The sequence below is a fragment of the Malaya genurostris genome, chromosome 3 (genome assembly GCF_030247185.1).
Source record: "Malaya genurostris strain Urasoe2022 chromosome 3, Malgen_1.1, whole genome shotgun sequence".
NCBI classification, from domain to species: domain Eukaryota; kingdom Metazoa; phylum Arthropoda; class Insecta; order Diptera; family Culicidae; genus Malaya; species Malaya genurostris.
Window position 1 is genome coordinate 164,840,041 of NC_080572.1, and position 19,296 is coordinate 164,859,336.

Sequence of the window (19,296 nt, forward strand, 5' to 3'; positions counted from 1 at the left end):
GGCAGGAACAAGTTCAAGACACTTTTTATTCTGATTTTGCTTTTCAGAAGCCCATGGTTTATATTACGATCTCAACAAAATCCATGTATTTATTCATCTATTTAGTAAAAGATCGCCTATCGGCTTGCATCCAAGTTATTGCAACCAACAACTTTCAGGACGCAGCCACTGCATCGCAATTCGTGAACAGAGTTTCGAGCAAATCTTTCATCACTGAATATAGACTGTTCGACTACTTTCCACTGACATGCAACATGATGCAAAATAAACGTCAACCCTCCACATGAGTAGCTCTTAGTGTGCGTGTTATCCAGCAAGTTTTACGGCCTTTGCAAAGCGTTGAGAGGGTGTCAAACTAGCATAGATTGGGAAAGAAGGAAAGAGGCAAAAAGTCAAAAGAAGAGTGGCAGGTTTTCCAGCAGCAGGACGGGCGCGATTTGTGCGAACTAATTTGTGCAAAATCACCTTCGAAACTTGAGAAAATCATCAATGAAATTAGCTTCGTCACGGCTACTGCAAGTGAAGAGTTTGATTGAGTGAATACTTTTCTCAAAAACACCACTGTCTGACCTGGGACTGCTCCGATCGGAAAAGTGCTCTCGGTTCAAATGAAGTGAGACTCCCATTTTTTCTACCCATTGATAGTTTTTCGGGAGGAGGAAAATCGTTTGTGTGAGTGGTTGAAAACCAGGAAAAGTGAAAAATTGGCACATTGGGAGGATTCTTTATGGAATATCTTCTTTGCAACATATTTCAATGCTAACCTGTGAAAATATTTCAAATTAAACAGTTTATTGTTGAAAACAAAAGCTGATTAGATTTGTTAGAAGCGTTAATTTTGAATGGAACATGCAAGTGGGGTATAGCAGACAATCCAAAACGTCTGCATTTAAAGCAGCATCCGGTTTGACATTAGCGGAAAACCTTTGCCTCAAGTCCAGAACAAGTCTGTGTTGATAACAGTGTAGGGCAAATCATCCTACTGTTTCAGATAACCGCTGGCTAGGTGTAGTACGAAGCAATTTGTTCGATACGTGCGGGAATGATTGAATCAATTGTGTCTGTTTCACTTAATTGTCGTGGGAAATGCAAGCAGAAAATCTGTTTTGAAGCACTCTAAGCGGCTATGATTTAGTAGCATAGGCTGAAAAGGGCATAGAAAATTGTAGTATTAAGTCAGTATAGTAAAGCTGTTTATTATATTGTAAAATATATTGTTCGGGCTTGAGAAAATTCATACAGATATAATAACTGCGTTGGTGAATGCTGATTATGTTCCATTCAAAAGTGTGCTTTTAGTGTTGATATATGTGATATATTTTTTTAATGAAGATAATCGTTCACCCACAATCATCAAGTGTTGGAAGTTAAGAAAAAGAGAAATATCCGTTTACTTAGTGAAGTCTTTTAAATAAATATAGAGACGCTGCTAATACAGCTCGCGTTTGGAAATATAACACGGAGGCGTGTAACGAAAAAGCTGAAAATAAGATCATCTAATATAAACAAGAGAAACGGTGTTGCTAGTTGTAAGAACGGATACAAACACTGTATGGCGAGATAAGAGCCGTGTCAAACAAGTCTGTAAATTCTCTCTTGGCAGCATTCAATTTCAGCTCAAAACGCACTGCTAACAATAGGTAATCTTGGCAGAATATTTGCGTATAGTTAACAGTAGAAGGGAACGGGGGTAAGGCGAATACCTTACTTAGACACAGGGCGGCATCTAAAGATACCGTATCGAAATGGGATGCACATCATCTGCCGAAGAACGCGCTGCAATCGCTCGCTCGAAACAGATTGAGCGCAATCTCAAAGAGGATGGAATTCAGGCTGCAAAGGATATCAAACTACTACTGCTTGGTAAGTGAATTGAATTTCGGTTATGTTTCTGGTATAATGTCTTGATGTCTTAGAAAAAAATTTAACGAGCTTGGTAACTAGAGTAATATTAAAAACGGGTTGTATGAAGTTTTCTATGAATCCCAAAAATTTGTTGACGGCAATATCTTGGGTTACGATCTGTTCTTCCATTCCAAAAAAAACGAACAAGGAACAGCGTTTTGTGGATGTTCAATCTATTGATATGGAACAAGACAAAATATGTACACGCAGAGAAATAGAACATGATATTCATTTATCAAAAAAAATCGTGTTTAATCCACCTAGCAGTGAGATGATACCTTTTTTTTTATCAATCCGCATGTGTTTTTTGCATGGATATTCTTCGGTGTTTCTTGACATTATTTTAATTATCGTCGTTTTAAACGGCAAATTGAGATTTTAATCACTCATTACCCTGTAATGTCGAAACTACAAATCGTATCGAATTTTAATCTTAACGTGTGACAATCGATTGAACATTCCATGAGATGTCGAAGTAAGTTCCACTTTAAATTTTTTCGTCATTATCTATAATATTTCCAGAGCCGATATTTAGGAACTAGCATAACCCAAAATGATTCGTATGGCAATAAATTAATACGCCAAACAATTTACATCTCCTATATCGGTATGAATTTGAAAAACTCACCATCCTGTAATTCCAGAAACGGATTAAATTCACCAATTTTGTATGGGACCTTTTTATTGATTTTTTGTTTTTGAAGTTCAATATGGCTTTTTTGAGAAAATGATTGAGCTTTGAGGAATGATTCGATACTGCAACCGGAATCCGAAAATCGCTGTAGCCGAAGTCAGATAAATTCACTTGAGTAGTTGTATAGTTTACATTTGTTTCAAAATGTTTGAAAATCAGTGTAGATCTTTGAAAAATCGTAGTGCGAATTAAATCCGAATCGAAAATTAAATACTGCTTAAACTGAACTAAATTATTTTGGTAATCGACTATCCAAATCTGTCAACCCGATAAACCTGATTAATTTATGTGAAATGGACATTTTTATACTAATCACCCTGTATCTCCTAAACCAGAAATCGGATCTGACTCAAAAGTAAGATGTTTTATAGGATTTTAAGACCTCTCATGGATGATTCTTAGATTTCATTTGAATCTTAGATCGATTCAGCCATCTACGAGAAAAATGAGTTGCATTATTTTAATTTCGTTTCACATATCATCCTGTGGTTCTGCAATCAGAAGTCGGATCCAAACGTAATTCAGGAACCTTGTTTAAGAGTATACTACTTTCCATATGAATCTGAGTTTGTAAAAAATTAAGTGAAATTATCTGTCACACACGCATTTGCTAATCTCGATGAACTGAGTCGAATGGTATATAAGTGGTATGTTCTTCCAGCACTTACTACTGTAAGTAGTTTAAATCAAAATAATTATGGAATTACTTTTAACTTGAAAATGCTGCCATCATCTAGTTTATATGTCATACTCGAACGATTATGTTGCCAAAAACGAGCCGTGCTGAAATTGGTCCGAGGTAAAATGTCTTGAAAAGGGATGGTGTACACATTTTCTTTGGTACTTAAAAACAATTGTATGTAACAGTATAAAAAATCGTGTTTCACGTTGCTCCCAAGCATTGCTTCCATACAGCGCTCAAAACTCCGGTTGCTGAAATAGGGGGAAAAGTCGCTTACACAAAAATGTCGATATCTTCGTTAGAAATGGACGGATTTTAACAATCTGTTGTTGGATAGCTATTACCGTGCGGAATCTAAGTCTGGAAACATATTCTGTTTTCAAGGTCAAGTGTGACAGATACTGTCAAAAAACTGAAATTTCGGCATAAAACTTCGTATAACTCAAAAAGTAATCATCCTATCTCAAAACCATTCGTTAGCGTTCTGGGTGATGGGGAGACCTTTTATTTTCGACTAGTTTGATCAAAATCGGTCCAGCCATCTCTGAGATCTCGACCTCTTAGTTGACAACACACATACAGACACGCATACATACACACACACACGAACATTTGCTCAGTTCGTCGAGCTGAATCGATTGGTATATGACATTTGGCCCTCGGAAAATTTTTCGAAAGTTTGAGCGAATTGTATTCTTATTTTATATATATATATATATATATATATATATATATATATATATATATATATATATATATATATATATATATATATATATATAAAAAAAGGTAAAAAAACAACAGTTAGTAGATTTTTAAATATGATTTATTATGATTTGAAGCAACAATGATCGCTGTTTGATTTGAATCAAAATTTTAGTCCAGCCAAACGGAAAAAATATTTGTTGCGGCTGATTTTATTGTGAAATATATAAACTATTTATCACATGACAAAAAAAGTTTACTTGATGTTATTGATAAAGCCTTTGTGGATTCCACCCGGCTTCATCTATGCATCAAAAAGTAATTTGGTTCTATTTATCTATGATCTTATTTGTGTTAGTTTATTATTTAAATGAATCGTATCAGTTTTATTTCTTACAAACCAGAGCAATTTTCTCACCCTCGGAAAACCAAAAAAGGCGGATGGGTAATGTCACAGACATAACTTGAAGACGTGAATAAGAATAAAGCTACCATACTATTTTCACTTCCAAATCTCGATAAGAATTCGTATTAGTTGATTGGTTATGTGAATTTTGCCAATTTTACTGCTTCGGTTCAAGAATCGTAACGGTGTATACTGAAGTGTAACATTTTGACGACAAACATATTCTGCTACACAATTAAATAATGCGGAACAAATGGGAGTAACATATTACAACATACAATTTTATAGTAGTTTTTTGCAGATTCACACACTCAGTGGAGGAAAACTGCACAGTTTTGTGAGTATATTTCAATGATTCCAATGATTTCAATTATTCCAATATAATTAGGGATTTGAGTACTTTTTACCATCAGAACCAGGATTCAGGAGCTAAAACTGAATTCAAGAACTTAATTTGTAACCTGGAACAGACTCAGAATTCAGTTTGAAATTTTTGATTCGTAATCCAGATCTATTGATCTGGAATTTAGTTTAGATCAAGAATTTAGTTCTAGAATTCTGGAACTGAACTCATTTTCATAATCTTCTGATTTTAGTTCTAGATCTGAATTCTGAACCTGAATTGAGTTCCAGCATGCGAATTGTGAATTCTGCACATGAAGTCTGGAAATGAATTCTGAAACTGAAATAGGAAATTTAGGAAATAAATTCTGGTTCAGAAGTCAGTTAGAAAATTCAGGTTCTGAGTTTACATCCAAAATTTGGTTCCAGAATCCATATCTAAAATTCGTATTTTGTTCCATTATTTTGAAGTTTGATTCCTAAATCAGAAATCTGGATTCAAAAAAATTAAAAATATAATTTCAGTTCCAAAATCTAGTTCCAGAATTAGAATTCCGTTCCAGATTCTTCTGAACGTTTAAGGGTCGCGAAAAAGATAGACAGACGGGAGCGAAAAAGAAAAATGAAAAATTTATCCAATTTGACGAGAATCGATACTTTCTGAAGACCATAGATACATTTTGCATTCCTTAGATATGATTATATGGGGGTGGATGTGGCAAGTACCTTTCAAAGAGGGATGTAATGTTTGTAACGACATAACTCCGAAACAACTGAACGGATTGCTATCAAACTTGGTACAGGTACTTCGTGCTTATCAGAGATGATTATTAGGACATTTTCAGGGAAGAGATTTTGTAACAAGTGTCCTTAACGGGCAGAGGCACATTGACGAAATTAATCTAATTTAACAAGAATCGATACTTCTTGAAAACCATTCATACTTTTTGAAAAACTCGAATATGGCATTTGTGGGGGATGGACATAATGAGTGCCTCTAAAAAAGGAAGTTTAATGTGAAGTTTATAGAGTTTTCCAAAAACGATACTTCTTACTAAGTACAGATCTTATTTGCACTTCAGATGATCTTAAGAGTGTTTTTAAGAGGGAAGGGGGGAGTGGATAAAGTAAGGGTTTCATCCAAAGGGAATGCAAAGTTCAAATTGTTTATATGATCGAAAATAACTCCGAAACAACTCGAAGGAGGGGGTTTTTTAAAATCAATTTTCAGCTCCCATTTTTTGTTAAACAAAAGAGGGGCTAGAATTTCAAGGTCCATTTTGCCGGTAATTCAAGAAACGAAGAGAAAATAATCTTCATTTGCCTATGGACGCGAGTTACATACACTTTCAGCATAACTACGAAACATCTACGTTATGAGACGTTTACGTGAAGTAAATAAATAATTCGTCATTATATAATGCTCTTTAATCGTGATGGAATTTCTTTCTATCTTTTCAAGAAACTTGTTCTGAAACATATTTTTGCAAAACACCGCAACAATGATTTCGAATATGTTTCTCTTACGAACTTTTGCGGATACTGATAAAAAACGGTCATCGGTTTCAGTAACGTGCAAGTATAGCAGTATAGCATCTAAAAAGCCTTTCCATTATTTCGAACCGAACAAAACACGCCTAGTAAAAACGACAACTGTTCGCATTCGACACCCCGTTTCCGCTTTATAGATTAACGCCAATTTACTTTAGTAATAACACTGCATGCTATTTGGTATAGGTAATAATGATTGAACAGTGTAGATAAAACCAATCTAATTACATATAATTTAACTCCCTTATGCACGACTGTTATCAGCGTACCACATATGTTTTCCAGACAAAGTCCCATCGGTTTTGTGCTATCGTTTTGATCTTATTTTATTACATTGAGCTCTAGCTCTAATGCTTTGTAGTGGTTTTACCATTGAGCGGTTTAAGCTTCCGAGCTCGGGTGTGTCGGCTTGTTGATCCTGTGTCAATTATGTTTGAATTGTTTCGGAATGCTATAAATCTGTTTACTGCAACCAACAGCTAAAAGAGCTGCAGTATTCAACGATTCGCCATAGAAAACCTGGATAAACATGACAAAATCTCTGTTTTTTTTATCATCGGTAAAATGCAACAGAGCTTGGCTGTTTATGGGATGGTAAGTTGGTTTTGGCTAGTTGGTTTCTTTTGCAACTGGTGAATTTTTACGATGCCAATAATGCATGGATAAAAGCAGGAAAGGCATATCAGGTGCTGAAAATCGTTATGGAAGACTGCCAATAGCAACAGCACCGAATGGATAAAATAGAATCAACGTGATATAGATATAGGTTTTCGAGCTAGTTTGAACAATCGAAGCACTATGGAACCAAACGTATAAAAGCATATGAGTCTGAAGTAAGTATTCTGTATAATTCTAAGGGGCAGTACTGTTCACACCAAACAATACCCCGCTGCTAGAACGCGATGCTTTCTATAAAACAGGGTTGTCACAATAGAAATTATTATTTGAATGAACCTGTAGAGCCTGTTTTTTATTTCCGAGGATGGCCTGTTTCTAGAATTTGTACATTGAGAATACGAATTCAAGAAACAGTTAATAAAAAACCACAGTTCTGAAACTACAACACTGAAGGCTAAATGGATGGCACTTTACCAAAGATCGCATAAAGCTAATATGTTCCTGACTCTGGCGCTTGTTCAGTAAGTATACATCGTCGCAACAGGAATCACATACCGTTTCAACATTTCGAGTGAACCGAAACAAGTAGTTCCGATCTATAACAGCTACTTTCTTCAGTAAAGGTCAGGCGCAACACGTATATTTATATGTTCTATGATAATTTATCTTCCGTATACACCTGAGTTCAGAGGACCAATCGTTTCAATCTTGCGATCTAATTATGGATATAAAATGGATCTATATATGCACAAAAATAATAATTTGCTTCATCACGCTAGCAAGGTATTCATTTATCTAGTGTCATTAAGTCGAATTTATTTTTAGAGAAATGTAACGAAAGTTTACGTTTTGACTATAAACATCACTCAGCAGATTCGATTCGATTCATATTAGCTATATATCATTTCAACTGCTGCTCAGAAAAATTTAAACGCATTGATGTGAATTGATAAAATTGAGAAAAATAAACTACAGCGTATATCATTTTTAAATATGACATTAGTTGAAGTTGCGCGGGATCATGCTTTCTTGAAAAGATGACCAGCTCTGTTTTCTCCGCAGAGAATTCGATACCCAGATGATCAACCCAAACGGACAAGTTATCTAAGGTACCTTGCAAAGGTTTTTGCAGGTTAACAGCTTTGGGTCCAGTAACTGATACCACGCCATCATCTGCCAATTGTCTTATTGTATATGGGGTTACTAGACAGCTGTCAATGTCATTTACGGAAAAATTATACAGGAGCGGACTGAGGCATGAGCCTCTAATGCACTTGGGCGTGCAGGAGGTCTTGGGATCCGTGTCATGCTACCCATATTTAATACCGTCATGCTAAAATTATCGCTAATATTATATATTAAAGATGATCTGCTATCATTGTAAACGGAACCCCACATAATTCCGTGCGAATTGAAATCTCCCAGAATCAATCGTGGAGCAGAGAGGGCTTCGACCATTTCATTAAGCTGTCGCTGTCCAACTTGTGCTCTTGGAGGAATATATACCGAAGCAATGCAAATGTCTTTTCCTTTAATGTTTATTTGACAAGTAACATCTTCTGTACTAGAAGTAGAAGGAATGTTTAATCTATAAAAGGAATAACATTTCTTAATACCCAAAAGCACTCCACCATACGGAGAGTCTCTATCGAGACGACATTATACGTCTCATTGTCATTGAAATTTAAAGCTATGTGTAAGCCATGTTTCACACAAAGCAAATACATCACATTTTTGACTATGCAACAAAACTTTAAATGAATCGAGTTTTGGCATGATGATTCGACAATTCCACTGCAGGACAGTGATTGAATCATTTGCGGCGGATGATAAGTTATCCATCAAATGATACAAAACCTGAGAGAGCTGATAACTGTTTCAAAAAAGTTCTAGCTATTGGAAGGAATGCCGTTATGATGGTCTTTAGAGGTTCAGAAATATTCAATACTGCGAAAATCCATTCTACAATTTCCAACTTCCTGCTGTAATCCTGCTGGTGAATGTGCAACGGAGCCCACTGGATTATTGTCTTTTCTTGTGCTAGTTCTTGGATTGGTTTGTGAATTTGACAAACCAGGAGGCACAGTTTTTAGTTTTGAATTGGGCTTTTTAGATTTAACACGGGGATCTTTTTTTGAAGGTGTAATTTTAGGTGTTTTTTTGGAGGAGTGACAAACGAAGTACCTTCACAATTTTCATCAGAATCAGATTCCTCTGGCTCTAGTTTTGAAAAACCGTTTTCTGTTTCGAGTGGGGGACATCAAAAAATACTTTAAGCATTTCTGCATGTGTGCGCTTAGCCCGTGCTTTTAAAGAAAGCTTAATTTGGTCTTAACGCAACTTAAATGCAGCGCATGCTGAGAGATCATGAGGACTCTCCCCACAATAAACACATTTTTCAATATCTGTATCGCAAAGATTATCCTTATGGGGCCCTTGACATTTGATACATTTAGACTTATTACTACAATAAGTAGCTGGATGCCCGATGTTTTTAACAGTTCGTGCAATTCGCAAACGGATGAAAAAAAAACACATTTTTAGCGAAGTTTTATAGAGGTATCGTTTAAAAAATAAATTTAAATGTTTTGCATATTACAAACAATCATTCGGACACCATTTTGTAATTTTTTCGTGGCAAAAAAAGACATAAGTCGGTGAAGAAATATTTTCGATAACGCGTTTTAGAAGTTGCGGTGTCCACTGTATCTCATCGCAAAATTATCAGAAGCTAAAAAATCCAAGTAGCATAGTTGTAGTAGATGTTTTTCTAGACCCCTAGGTTTATATTTGATATTTTTTGATTTTTTTTCAATTCCTGGTGGTTGTTTAAAGTCAACATGGCGATTTTCAACGAAAAAACCGTCATTTTGTAGCTGTAACAATAAACGAAAAGGAAACGTTGGGGTTGGGTATTTTATATGTAGAAAGTGTGTGCAAAATTTGAGAATAATTGGTAAAGTAGTTTTTAAATGACGATGGACACGGACTTTTAAAACGCGTTTAAAGTTTATTGTCGATAAAATCTTAAGAAACAATTTATTTTTCTAGGGAGTAGATAGGGTCTAACAGTTCCAAAAATTCGTATCTTTTCTTTGTATCTTGTTGTAATAAAACACTTTTGGAATACTTAGCCAAATTTTCAAGGCAATCGAAGCAGATCTCTTGTGGCTATGCGCCGAGCTCTTGACTCTTCCGAATACCAAGAGGGTAAAAAACCGACCGATTTCGAAGTTTTATCAACATTAGAAAGATGAATAATAAGTAAAATGACTACCCAAAGTTATTATAAAAAGGTTCAACCAAAGTCGTTTAAAAAAAAGTTGGAATACTCATATTGACTAATAATATCTCAGCCGGTAATGGTCCGATTTTGAAAATATTACAATAATTAGAAGATCAGTCATCTGTCACAAAATAAATAAGGTGAAGTGTTATTAAACTACGCATAGCGAATGGAAGTTCTAATGGAAAATGTGAGCTAAAATTGAAGCACAAATAATGGAAAACTTTTTATATGTTTTTAATCATTGTTATCTTGAGCTAGGTTTTTTTTTAAATAAGGTGATATGTGCAAATTTATATTAAAATACGCTCTTAATTTTCGGAAATTTCTTAACCGAATTTCACAAACTAAGATGCAAATTCTTTAAAAAGTCTTCGAAAAGTCGATCAGGATCCGACTTCCGGTTCCGATATTACAGCGCGATAAGTGAAATATTTTATGAGGATGTTTTTATTATTTTTGGCGATACGAGGTTAAATTTTTTATTACATTTACTGGTAAGTTCATCTCGTTGGCAGATCTTGTTAGTTGGTGGACTTATAAACCTACTTCGAGACTACTAGTCGCCGGTTTCCAGCTCCGGAAGCACCGATAATAGTGAAGAAAACTTCCAAAAAAAGGGAACTCACTTCGATTTCTCAGTAGCAGGTTAAACCGATTTTCACAAATCTTGAAGTTAAAACTCTCATAGCCTTAAAAGATACTGTGCAATTTCATCCAGATCTGAGTTCCGCTTCCGAAATTATAAGGTAATTGTAACCTTTCTTCAATTTCGTATAGCGTGTACGGGAGAACGAAAACTTGCACCGTTTTCAAAACACAACCCAATTCATCGGCACCAAGCACAAATGAGTACGTGTTTCCAATAGTGTTAAAGCCATCAGAACGCCAAATGTCTATTATTGGTATTTGGTTAGGTTGATCACAGTTCTGCGTCATCGGAGCTGCGATGTGTGATATGTCATACTATATTTAGAGGTTATAATTAGCTGATTTTGCACCTTGAAGGATTGGATACGATTATTTGAAATCTGTATTATTGATAAGATCTCTGAACTATTTAAATTCATCCGATGCAAACATTGCTTTGAGACGAGGTTGCTCGATGGAATGATTATTTCGGAATATGAGTCGTATGACTCTGTCGGGTCTTCAGAGTTCAGCTAATATCTGCTAAAATGCTATCCGGAGATTCAAGGGTGATCATGTGACAAGAATATCAACCAAGTTTTCTCAGCGGTAGCTGAACCGATTTTTACAGACATAGCTTCAAATGAAAAATCTTACGAGCTCAGGTTTTAATTTGTTACATTTCTTCAAACTCCAACCGATGACATATGTGTAAATCAATATATTAAATTTGATTTTGTAGCATTTATGGCATACCTCGATATAACAATCACAAATTCTAAAGTAATAAAATTTCATTAAAAATACCAATTTTTAAAGTTTTGTTGTCTGTTCCGAATAGTGTTAACAGTTTCATCAGCGATTTATAATTTTAACTGGTTTGACGTAAAGTGGCCATAGCTAAGTTCAGTTTTTGCAATGACTGAGTGGAAACATATATTGGAGAAGCCAAATGAATGAGAAGCTCTCAGAAAAGATGATCAGCAAGTGATTATAAATAAACTCTCCTACCCAGCGCTTGAGCGGAAGAATAGGTATAGAGCGAGAAGACTAGTGTGTGGATATATGATACCGGTCGTGAGGCGGATAGGATTTAGACCATGTTTGATGTACGCTTACCAGACCCAGTCGTGTGGTAGAATCATGTCTATCACAGGATTAGGGTGGCGAAATGGTAACGCGTATGCAGGGATTGCATAAAAACGCAGGTTCGAGTCCTGTTTCTGAGCGTATCTTTTTCAAAAAATCATCTTTTCTCTGAGTTTCTCATTCATTTGGTTTCTCCAATATATGTTTCCACACAGTCATTGCAAAAACTGAATTTCATCAGGTTTGAGAAGCTCGTGATACACCCCATCCTTCCGATCGCACCAAACACAGAGCATTGCCTTCTTTCTGAATCGATGTGGTTCTGTAGTCGATGTTAATGGCTGTTCCGGATAAACCCATGAGTTTTTTTGTGTAGGATTCTTGAAATGAATCCAGTTTTCTTCGCCGGTAACAATTCGATGCAAAACTAATGAGTTCTTTCGTGTAGCAAAATTTTACTAGTGATTTTTAGGTTTTCCACCTGTCTTTCATTCGATTCATGTGTCATATATGATATCCATGGGACTATTAAGTGATGAAAGTTGGCGAACTCTACTATGTATTAGAAGATATTATTCGACCTAGGTGAAACCGAAAATCCATTTCTAAATTCACCTTTGATGTTGATATTGTGACATCAAGCAGTTGATAAATAAATCCGATTTATCACGGAAGTATTTACGTTTCTAATCTATATTTTAAAGAAAGTCTCCAATGAAAACATGTCATATTTTTCGTGCTGGAAATAAAAAACATGAGTACCAGTATCGATTGATAAGAATATATACTCATTTCTTTCATTTAGATGAATTGCAACAAGATATTTCTACTCTAAGTAAACGAACTCAAAGCGTAATTGAATGGACGTGCGAGCAGCATCTCGATTTAAACCACGGCAACCGCAACCACTGTAGAATTAAAATGTAACTCGATCCGCTCCACGATTCTTCCGTGACACCATCGAAGTTGCTTACCTTTACTGAGTAAACGATTTAGATTACCAGCGCATGTCACAGGGAACCGGAATGATTTGTAGCCAAAAATGACGATTTTCATTCATGTATTTTCGGAGAACATAACTCTTGAGAGACAAACGAATCGAATCACAGTCATCGCTAACACCATCATTATAATCATCGTTATCGTCATCATCATCATCATCATCGCTCGAATCGATTTCATTGAAAGAGCGACGGTTGTCTATCAGTACATTCATGCTACTAGGTACTGATTATGGTTGTCGCAAAGAGGCAACGTCACAGAGCGATGTTCCCCTCGTCCGGTTTCCGGTATGCAGAATAGTTATTGGGGTGGCTGACTGGCTAACCGGAACGGAACGGACAAATTTGCTAACAGAGAAACGACAGCGTTGACAGCGATTGAGGCTACTTGGAAGTATGAGAGATGTTCGCGATAGATTTGCCCTGGCCTGACAAGAACAATGAGACCTTTTGTACAAATTCATATGGATTTATTTCCAACATCTGCCATTTATGTGTTAGAAAAATGCACTGACATATGACAAGTAATTCGAAACACATTGCCGACTTCATGTTATCACTAATGCATTTAATATCAATACTAGGAAATATTAATAATTTTTATACTTATCAAATGGTTTGTCATTTCTTGTTTAGTATTCGTTCTTCATTTCGTTATGCAATAGAAGTTTTTAGCTTGATGTCATTCGACACTTGGACCAGAAAACGTTTTGATCGTATGTGCGGGGTCTAGAATCGTACTCAGGTATGCTACGTGAAGGCAGTATAGCATAAAACTGTTCAATAAGGATGGCTCTTTGTAATAATTTATATTTCCCAGATATTTTGTTCCAAATGATGAATCAATAGCAAACGTTTTAAAAGAATATCAGGATACATAAAAATGCAAAACTTGACCTTCTATTTCAACTTATATAAGTGTGCAGAACAATTGCACTAAGAATGCTGTCAGGTTGAAGCTCTGAAATACAATGTTGTCGTAATAATACCTCTTTTTCGCCTTTCTTATGAAGAAAGGCTAAACAAAACTGACTTTTGAACCGAGACCCGTAGCGCTGAGTTACATATACCATTCGAATCAGTTCGTCGAGATCGCAAAATATATGTATGTGTATGTTACATTTTTGTGTGCTCACTTTTTTAGAAGATGGTTGGATCTATTTCAATAAACTTAGATTCAAATAAAAGGTCTAGTGATCCTAAACAAAATTCCCGAATTATATTTCGATCCGACTACCGGTCCTACAGTATTAGTCTGATATTTCTGTATTTTTCTGAAAAACGAATAAACATATGTGCACTTACCTGTCTTATACTATGTTCACACTATGAGTTAAAACAAGTTTTAACTCTGATTTCATGTTTTAAGCGAAATAACATGTTTTACTTTTGCGTTATTTCATATTCAGAAACGTCACATTAAAACATGTTTTCCCGAAATAACATGATATAATTGTCAGTAAAGCACAACCCGGCTAGCATTTTCCTTCACTTTTCGACTATGTCAAATGACAAGCTGTTCAACAACGGCAGTTTTCCATCAAAGTAGCCATGTAATCATAATAAAACAAAACTGGAAACTGGTACCAACGTTGTCAGGTGGTGTTTTTAAATTAAAAGATGACTTTTTTGGTCATTTGCTGCTCAAAAATATTCGAAACGTTGGCAATAAGCGTGAAACGATAATATCCTTCATAGCTAGAAGAAGTACCTGGCTTATTGCTTAATTTTCGGATGTTGTCAACATACTTTTTCTTTCCTACCTGCGACGTAAGCATTTTTGCAGTTTGTTTATAAACAAACTAAATACCAAGTAATATGTCATGAGTATAACATAATCTTAGTGTGAAAAGTGCGGTTTTAACTTTATATTACTATTGTTAAAACATGTTATTTTCTGCAGGTGTGAACATAGTATCAGAGATGGCTGAACCGATTTTCACAAACTTATACTATGTTCACACTATGAGTTAAAACATGTTTTAACTCTGATTTCATGTTTTAAGCGAAATAACATGTTTTACTTTTGCGTTATTTCATATTCAGAAATGTCACATTAATACTATGTTCACACTATGAGTTAAAACGTGTTTTAACTCCGATATCATGTTTTAAGCGAAATAACATGTTTTACTTTTGCGTTATTTCATATTCATGAACGTCACATTAAAACATGTTTTCCCGAAATAACATGATATAATCGTCAGTAAAGCGCAACCCTGCTAGCATTTTCCTTCACTTTTCGACTATGTCAATTGACAAGCTGTTCAACAACAGCAGTTTTTCATCATAGTAGCCATGAAATCATAATAAAACAAAACTGGAAACTGGTACAACCATTTTTGTTTTTTGTATTAAGAGATGACTTTTTTGGTCATTTGTTGCTCAAAAATATTTATTTCTCTTAAATGGCCAACGTTTTGAAGCAATAAACCTTCGAAACGTTGCCAATTAGCGTGAAAAGGTAGCATCATCCATAGCTAGGAGAAGTACCTGGCTTATTTCTTATTTTTATTACGATTAAAGAGTTCGGTTTTGTAAAAAAAATCATTTTATTGAATTAAATGTTCGACACATGTTATTTATTACTTTATAATGTGTGTCTAGGGATTGATCGTTGTTTTAAAAATAAGGCTTCAAGTTTCGACGTTCATAAATTCTTAGTATCAGTAGAATTATGCTGACCATTGAGAACTAGTAGTGAAAGCTTCCATAGTTTAGTTTGCCCATTACAATGCGATACTGAAAGAAAAACACTCATTTTTACCTACTGATGTCCAAGTCTGTCATAGGTAATGTCCTCCATAGCTAGAAAAAGAAACGGTTCATATCTCATTTTTCGAATGTTGCCAATGTACGTTATCTTTTTCGCATCAGATCACGGATCGAACAGCAGGAAAGTTGGAGCACTGAGTCGTTTATTAATAAAGAAAACGCAGCACAACATTATTTCTGTGACATAGACATGTTTGCACTTTGTTTCTAATCAATTTCAATAACAAACAGTATGTCATGTGTATAACACGTAATCCGAGTGTGAACAGTTCGGTTTTAACTTTATATTACTTTCGTTAAAACGTGTTATTTTTTGATAGTGTGAACATAGTATAAAACATATTTTTCCGAAATAACACGATATAGTTGTCAGTAAAGCACAACCCTGCTAGCATTTTCCTTCACTTTTCGACTATGTCAATTGACAAGCTGTTCAACAACAGCAGTTTTCCATCAAAGTAGCCATGTAATCATAATAAAACAAAACTGAAAACTGGTACCAACGTTGCCAGGTATACCGGTTTCTCGGTATTTATACAGATTTTTGACCTTTATACCACAATACAGATATGTTCTCCCAAAATACCGATAATTCACGGATCACACAGATAAGTACCGATTTTGGTTTTTAGCTTGAATAAACATTAGAAAAGGTTGTCGTGGGACCTTTTTTTTCGCTCACCTTTCCTACTACTTATGTAGAAGAGATATTGATACCGATATGATACAGATAGATTTTTGCGCTGAATACATAATTTTGGAAAAATGACCTGGCAACGCAGATAGGTACAACCATTTTTCATAGTGTGAACAGTGCGGTTTTAACTTTATATTACTATCGTTAAAACATGTTATTAGATTCAAATGGAAGGTTTCATGGTATCATACAAAATTCCCGAATTTTATTCGGATCCAACTTCCGGAATTATAGGGTGATTAGTGCTTATACTTTCAAATCGTTGCTTAGAGAAACGATGCAAAAATCGTCAAAGATCTTCCAAATTGGGCTTAAAACTAATCCAATTCATGATCATCAGTATAATTATCATTATCATTATGATCATTAATATAATATGATTAAGAATTTCTAGGTTATACTAGTTTTTACGACCTTTTTTTTTCATTCGAGAATCAAAGAAAAGTATTTTGAAGAATACGACGGTATTATATATGAGAACCTGAGTCACGTGAGATAGGTACCATTACACCACTAGGTGGATTAGAACAGATTTTTTCTTAAAACTCCGTAAATTTGTTTTTTCTGGTTCTTAGATGTACCCTTTCTTCGACCATGACCGGATGAATCGTTCAATGTATCGTAAATACCAAACCGTATAAAGATATTTTGGACCACGCAAATACTACTCCAAATCCTGCTTGTATCGATGATTTTTTTAGTGATAACTCCTTTTTCAGTGCAGTACATGATCGTAATCCGTTATCGCTTTTTTTGCTATCAACTCTGCATTATTTCACTTAAGATAAAATCTTGACTTTTTCTAATGTGTATAATCGTTTATTTACAAACCCTAGTAAAGTCTAACATCAAAGTTAGAACAAATTGATATTTGATTATGATAGCAACATCAGATTGAAATCCTAATATGATATCGACTCATCAAATTTTCAATTAATATCACATTGTGTTATCATTTTGCTGTTTAAAGCAAAAGTTTTGTGAAACTCAAAAAATGAAAATATTAAAATCAACAACTTAGCGAATCCATTGAAATAGAGCAAATTTCAAATGGCAGCACAAAAGTACAAAGTTAAGTTTCAATGGAAGAATTATTCCTTCAATCCTTTGTTGCCTTTTACATAAATGCTTTGACATCCTGCCGAGATCCTGCAGTTGACCGCAACCATAACCGCGAAGAAACGATTTTTTAAACATTTTTTCATTTTTTACGCAAATAATGGTTAAAAAGAACCACGAGAATATTGGTGTCAAACCACACATCTGTGAGGCATTAGATAAGTTGGCTATCATCGGTACCACGTTTGTCTGATGTAGGTCAATCTGAATAGTGGCTTTGGCATTCCCATCTCGCTGATCGTCTGCCGTAGAAGCTTATTTCAGAATTTGATATGAGAAATATATTTCACGTCATCGATTTCCTTCTAGATACGTTAAGTATCCGATCATGTAACAATTTTTGCGTTTAGTTAAAAAAAAGTTTCCATATTTGTAATCATACGACGTCGCGAAGTTCATTCCAAAGTTTTTAGACCATTATTTTCAGAGCATCCAGAAATCGGGGACCTGGATGGCGAATATAATTTACTCGCCAAACCCGTTCTGAAAATATCCATAACTTTATATCCATGCAACAGTATGGAAAAATTCATTGTTTACGAAGTTCGAACATCGAAAATTGAATGTCTCAGATTTCAGAACCTAGAGCTAATTCTTAATAATACTTTAATGGCTTAGAGGAGCCACAAAGAAAATATATGTTGAATTTGTATATTCCTAAGTAGTCCACAAACTATGTCGAAGAACCTCTTCAAAACAATTCTCATTCCTAGTTATAAATGCTTAGAACTTCATATTCTCACTAACGCTAGATACTATGAGAAGTATTTCATCAATCATATAATAGATCTTGAATCTTTAATACTCTTTTCTTAAGAAACCGTCTAACTAAATCTTTATAATTTTGAGTCACGCGACTAACTCTGCATCAAATGATCGTAAATTATAAGTCTACACACGAACTAAAAATTTACTGAAGAGATTCTGGTTCTATCTGTGGTCAGAAGCGAGGTAATCGTTCATTGTCCCAATTAGTCGAAAAAACAAATGATCTGGGATACCTTATTGCCGGATTCCTAATTCACGTTCCTTGTGTTGTAGAAGACTTCACTGTAAAACGTTCGGTCTTCAGAGCCTCTAAATTCGTATTTCAAAGTGATTATATCTGCGAATTGTGTGCAATCAAGTAGATAACTCAATTTAATGTTATAATGTTTGAATGCTACATCTTTGGATATGAGAGGGACAAAGAGAACATTTTTATACTGTGCTCAAATATCCACACTGCTATTCACGGTGGATGCAGGATGGAAGCGACGCAACGAGTGTGCATTGACAGAAACTACCTGCATACAACTTTGTGAAACAACAGAACATTTTCCATCTCCCGATAGCTAGCACTTACAGTCCATAGCAACCGCAAAAAGTTCACATTCCAAAACAACTAAGTTCGAAACCGGATTCTCTCCGCGGTAGTGTTGAAGATTGTATGAAATCTTTTTTTTTGCATGCGACTAATATGGAGATTGCATAAAATATTTTTTCTTGCTTGTGAGTAATTTCGCCTAAATGTATACTATCCCGGACCTTTGTTGGCTGTTCTATTTTTAGATTATGCTCGTGACGTGTCATTTCGATAAAATCTACATCATATTAAGTTTTCAACGTGCTTTCACTGAGAGCAAAACTAGTTTCCAGTTTGATGTCACACAGCGTTTTTTTGCTTTCAATTTTGATCTTTTAACCGTTAAAACGACCAAAACGATAGCAAATTAAGTAATCGATATATACGAACAGCACATAATAAAATTGAGTTTTCTTTTTAATCACATACTCTACTCGGGAAGCTAGTAACA

General features: G+C 35.0%; 1 protein-coding gene across 6 annotated transcripts in view; it reads left to right on the top strand.

Annotated features, from left to right (window-relative positions):
- Positions 1 to 388: 388 nt before the first annotated feature.
- LOC131438489 (G protein alpha o subunit) overlaps positions 389 to 19,296 on the top strand; it is a 146,905-nt gene continuing 127,997 nt past the window's right edge. Inside the window, exons 1-2 of one of the 6 annotated variants that reach the window (XM_058608561.1) lie at positions 389 to 672; positions 1,333 to 1,863. In XM_058608561.1, coding sequence (XP_058464544.1) covers positions 1,746 to 1,863 — 118 coding nt within the window. In that variant the 5' untranslated portion in view covers positions 389 to 672; positions 1,333 to 1,745. The remainder of the gene's footprint in view (positions 673 to 1,332; positions 1,864 to 19,296) is intronic. The other 5 variants (XM_058608562.1, XM_058608564.1, XM_058608558.1 and 2 more) reach the window with 5 other exon arrangements.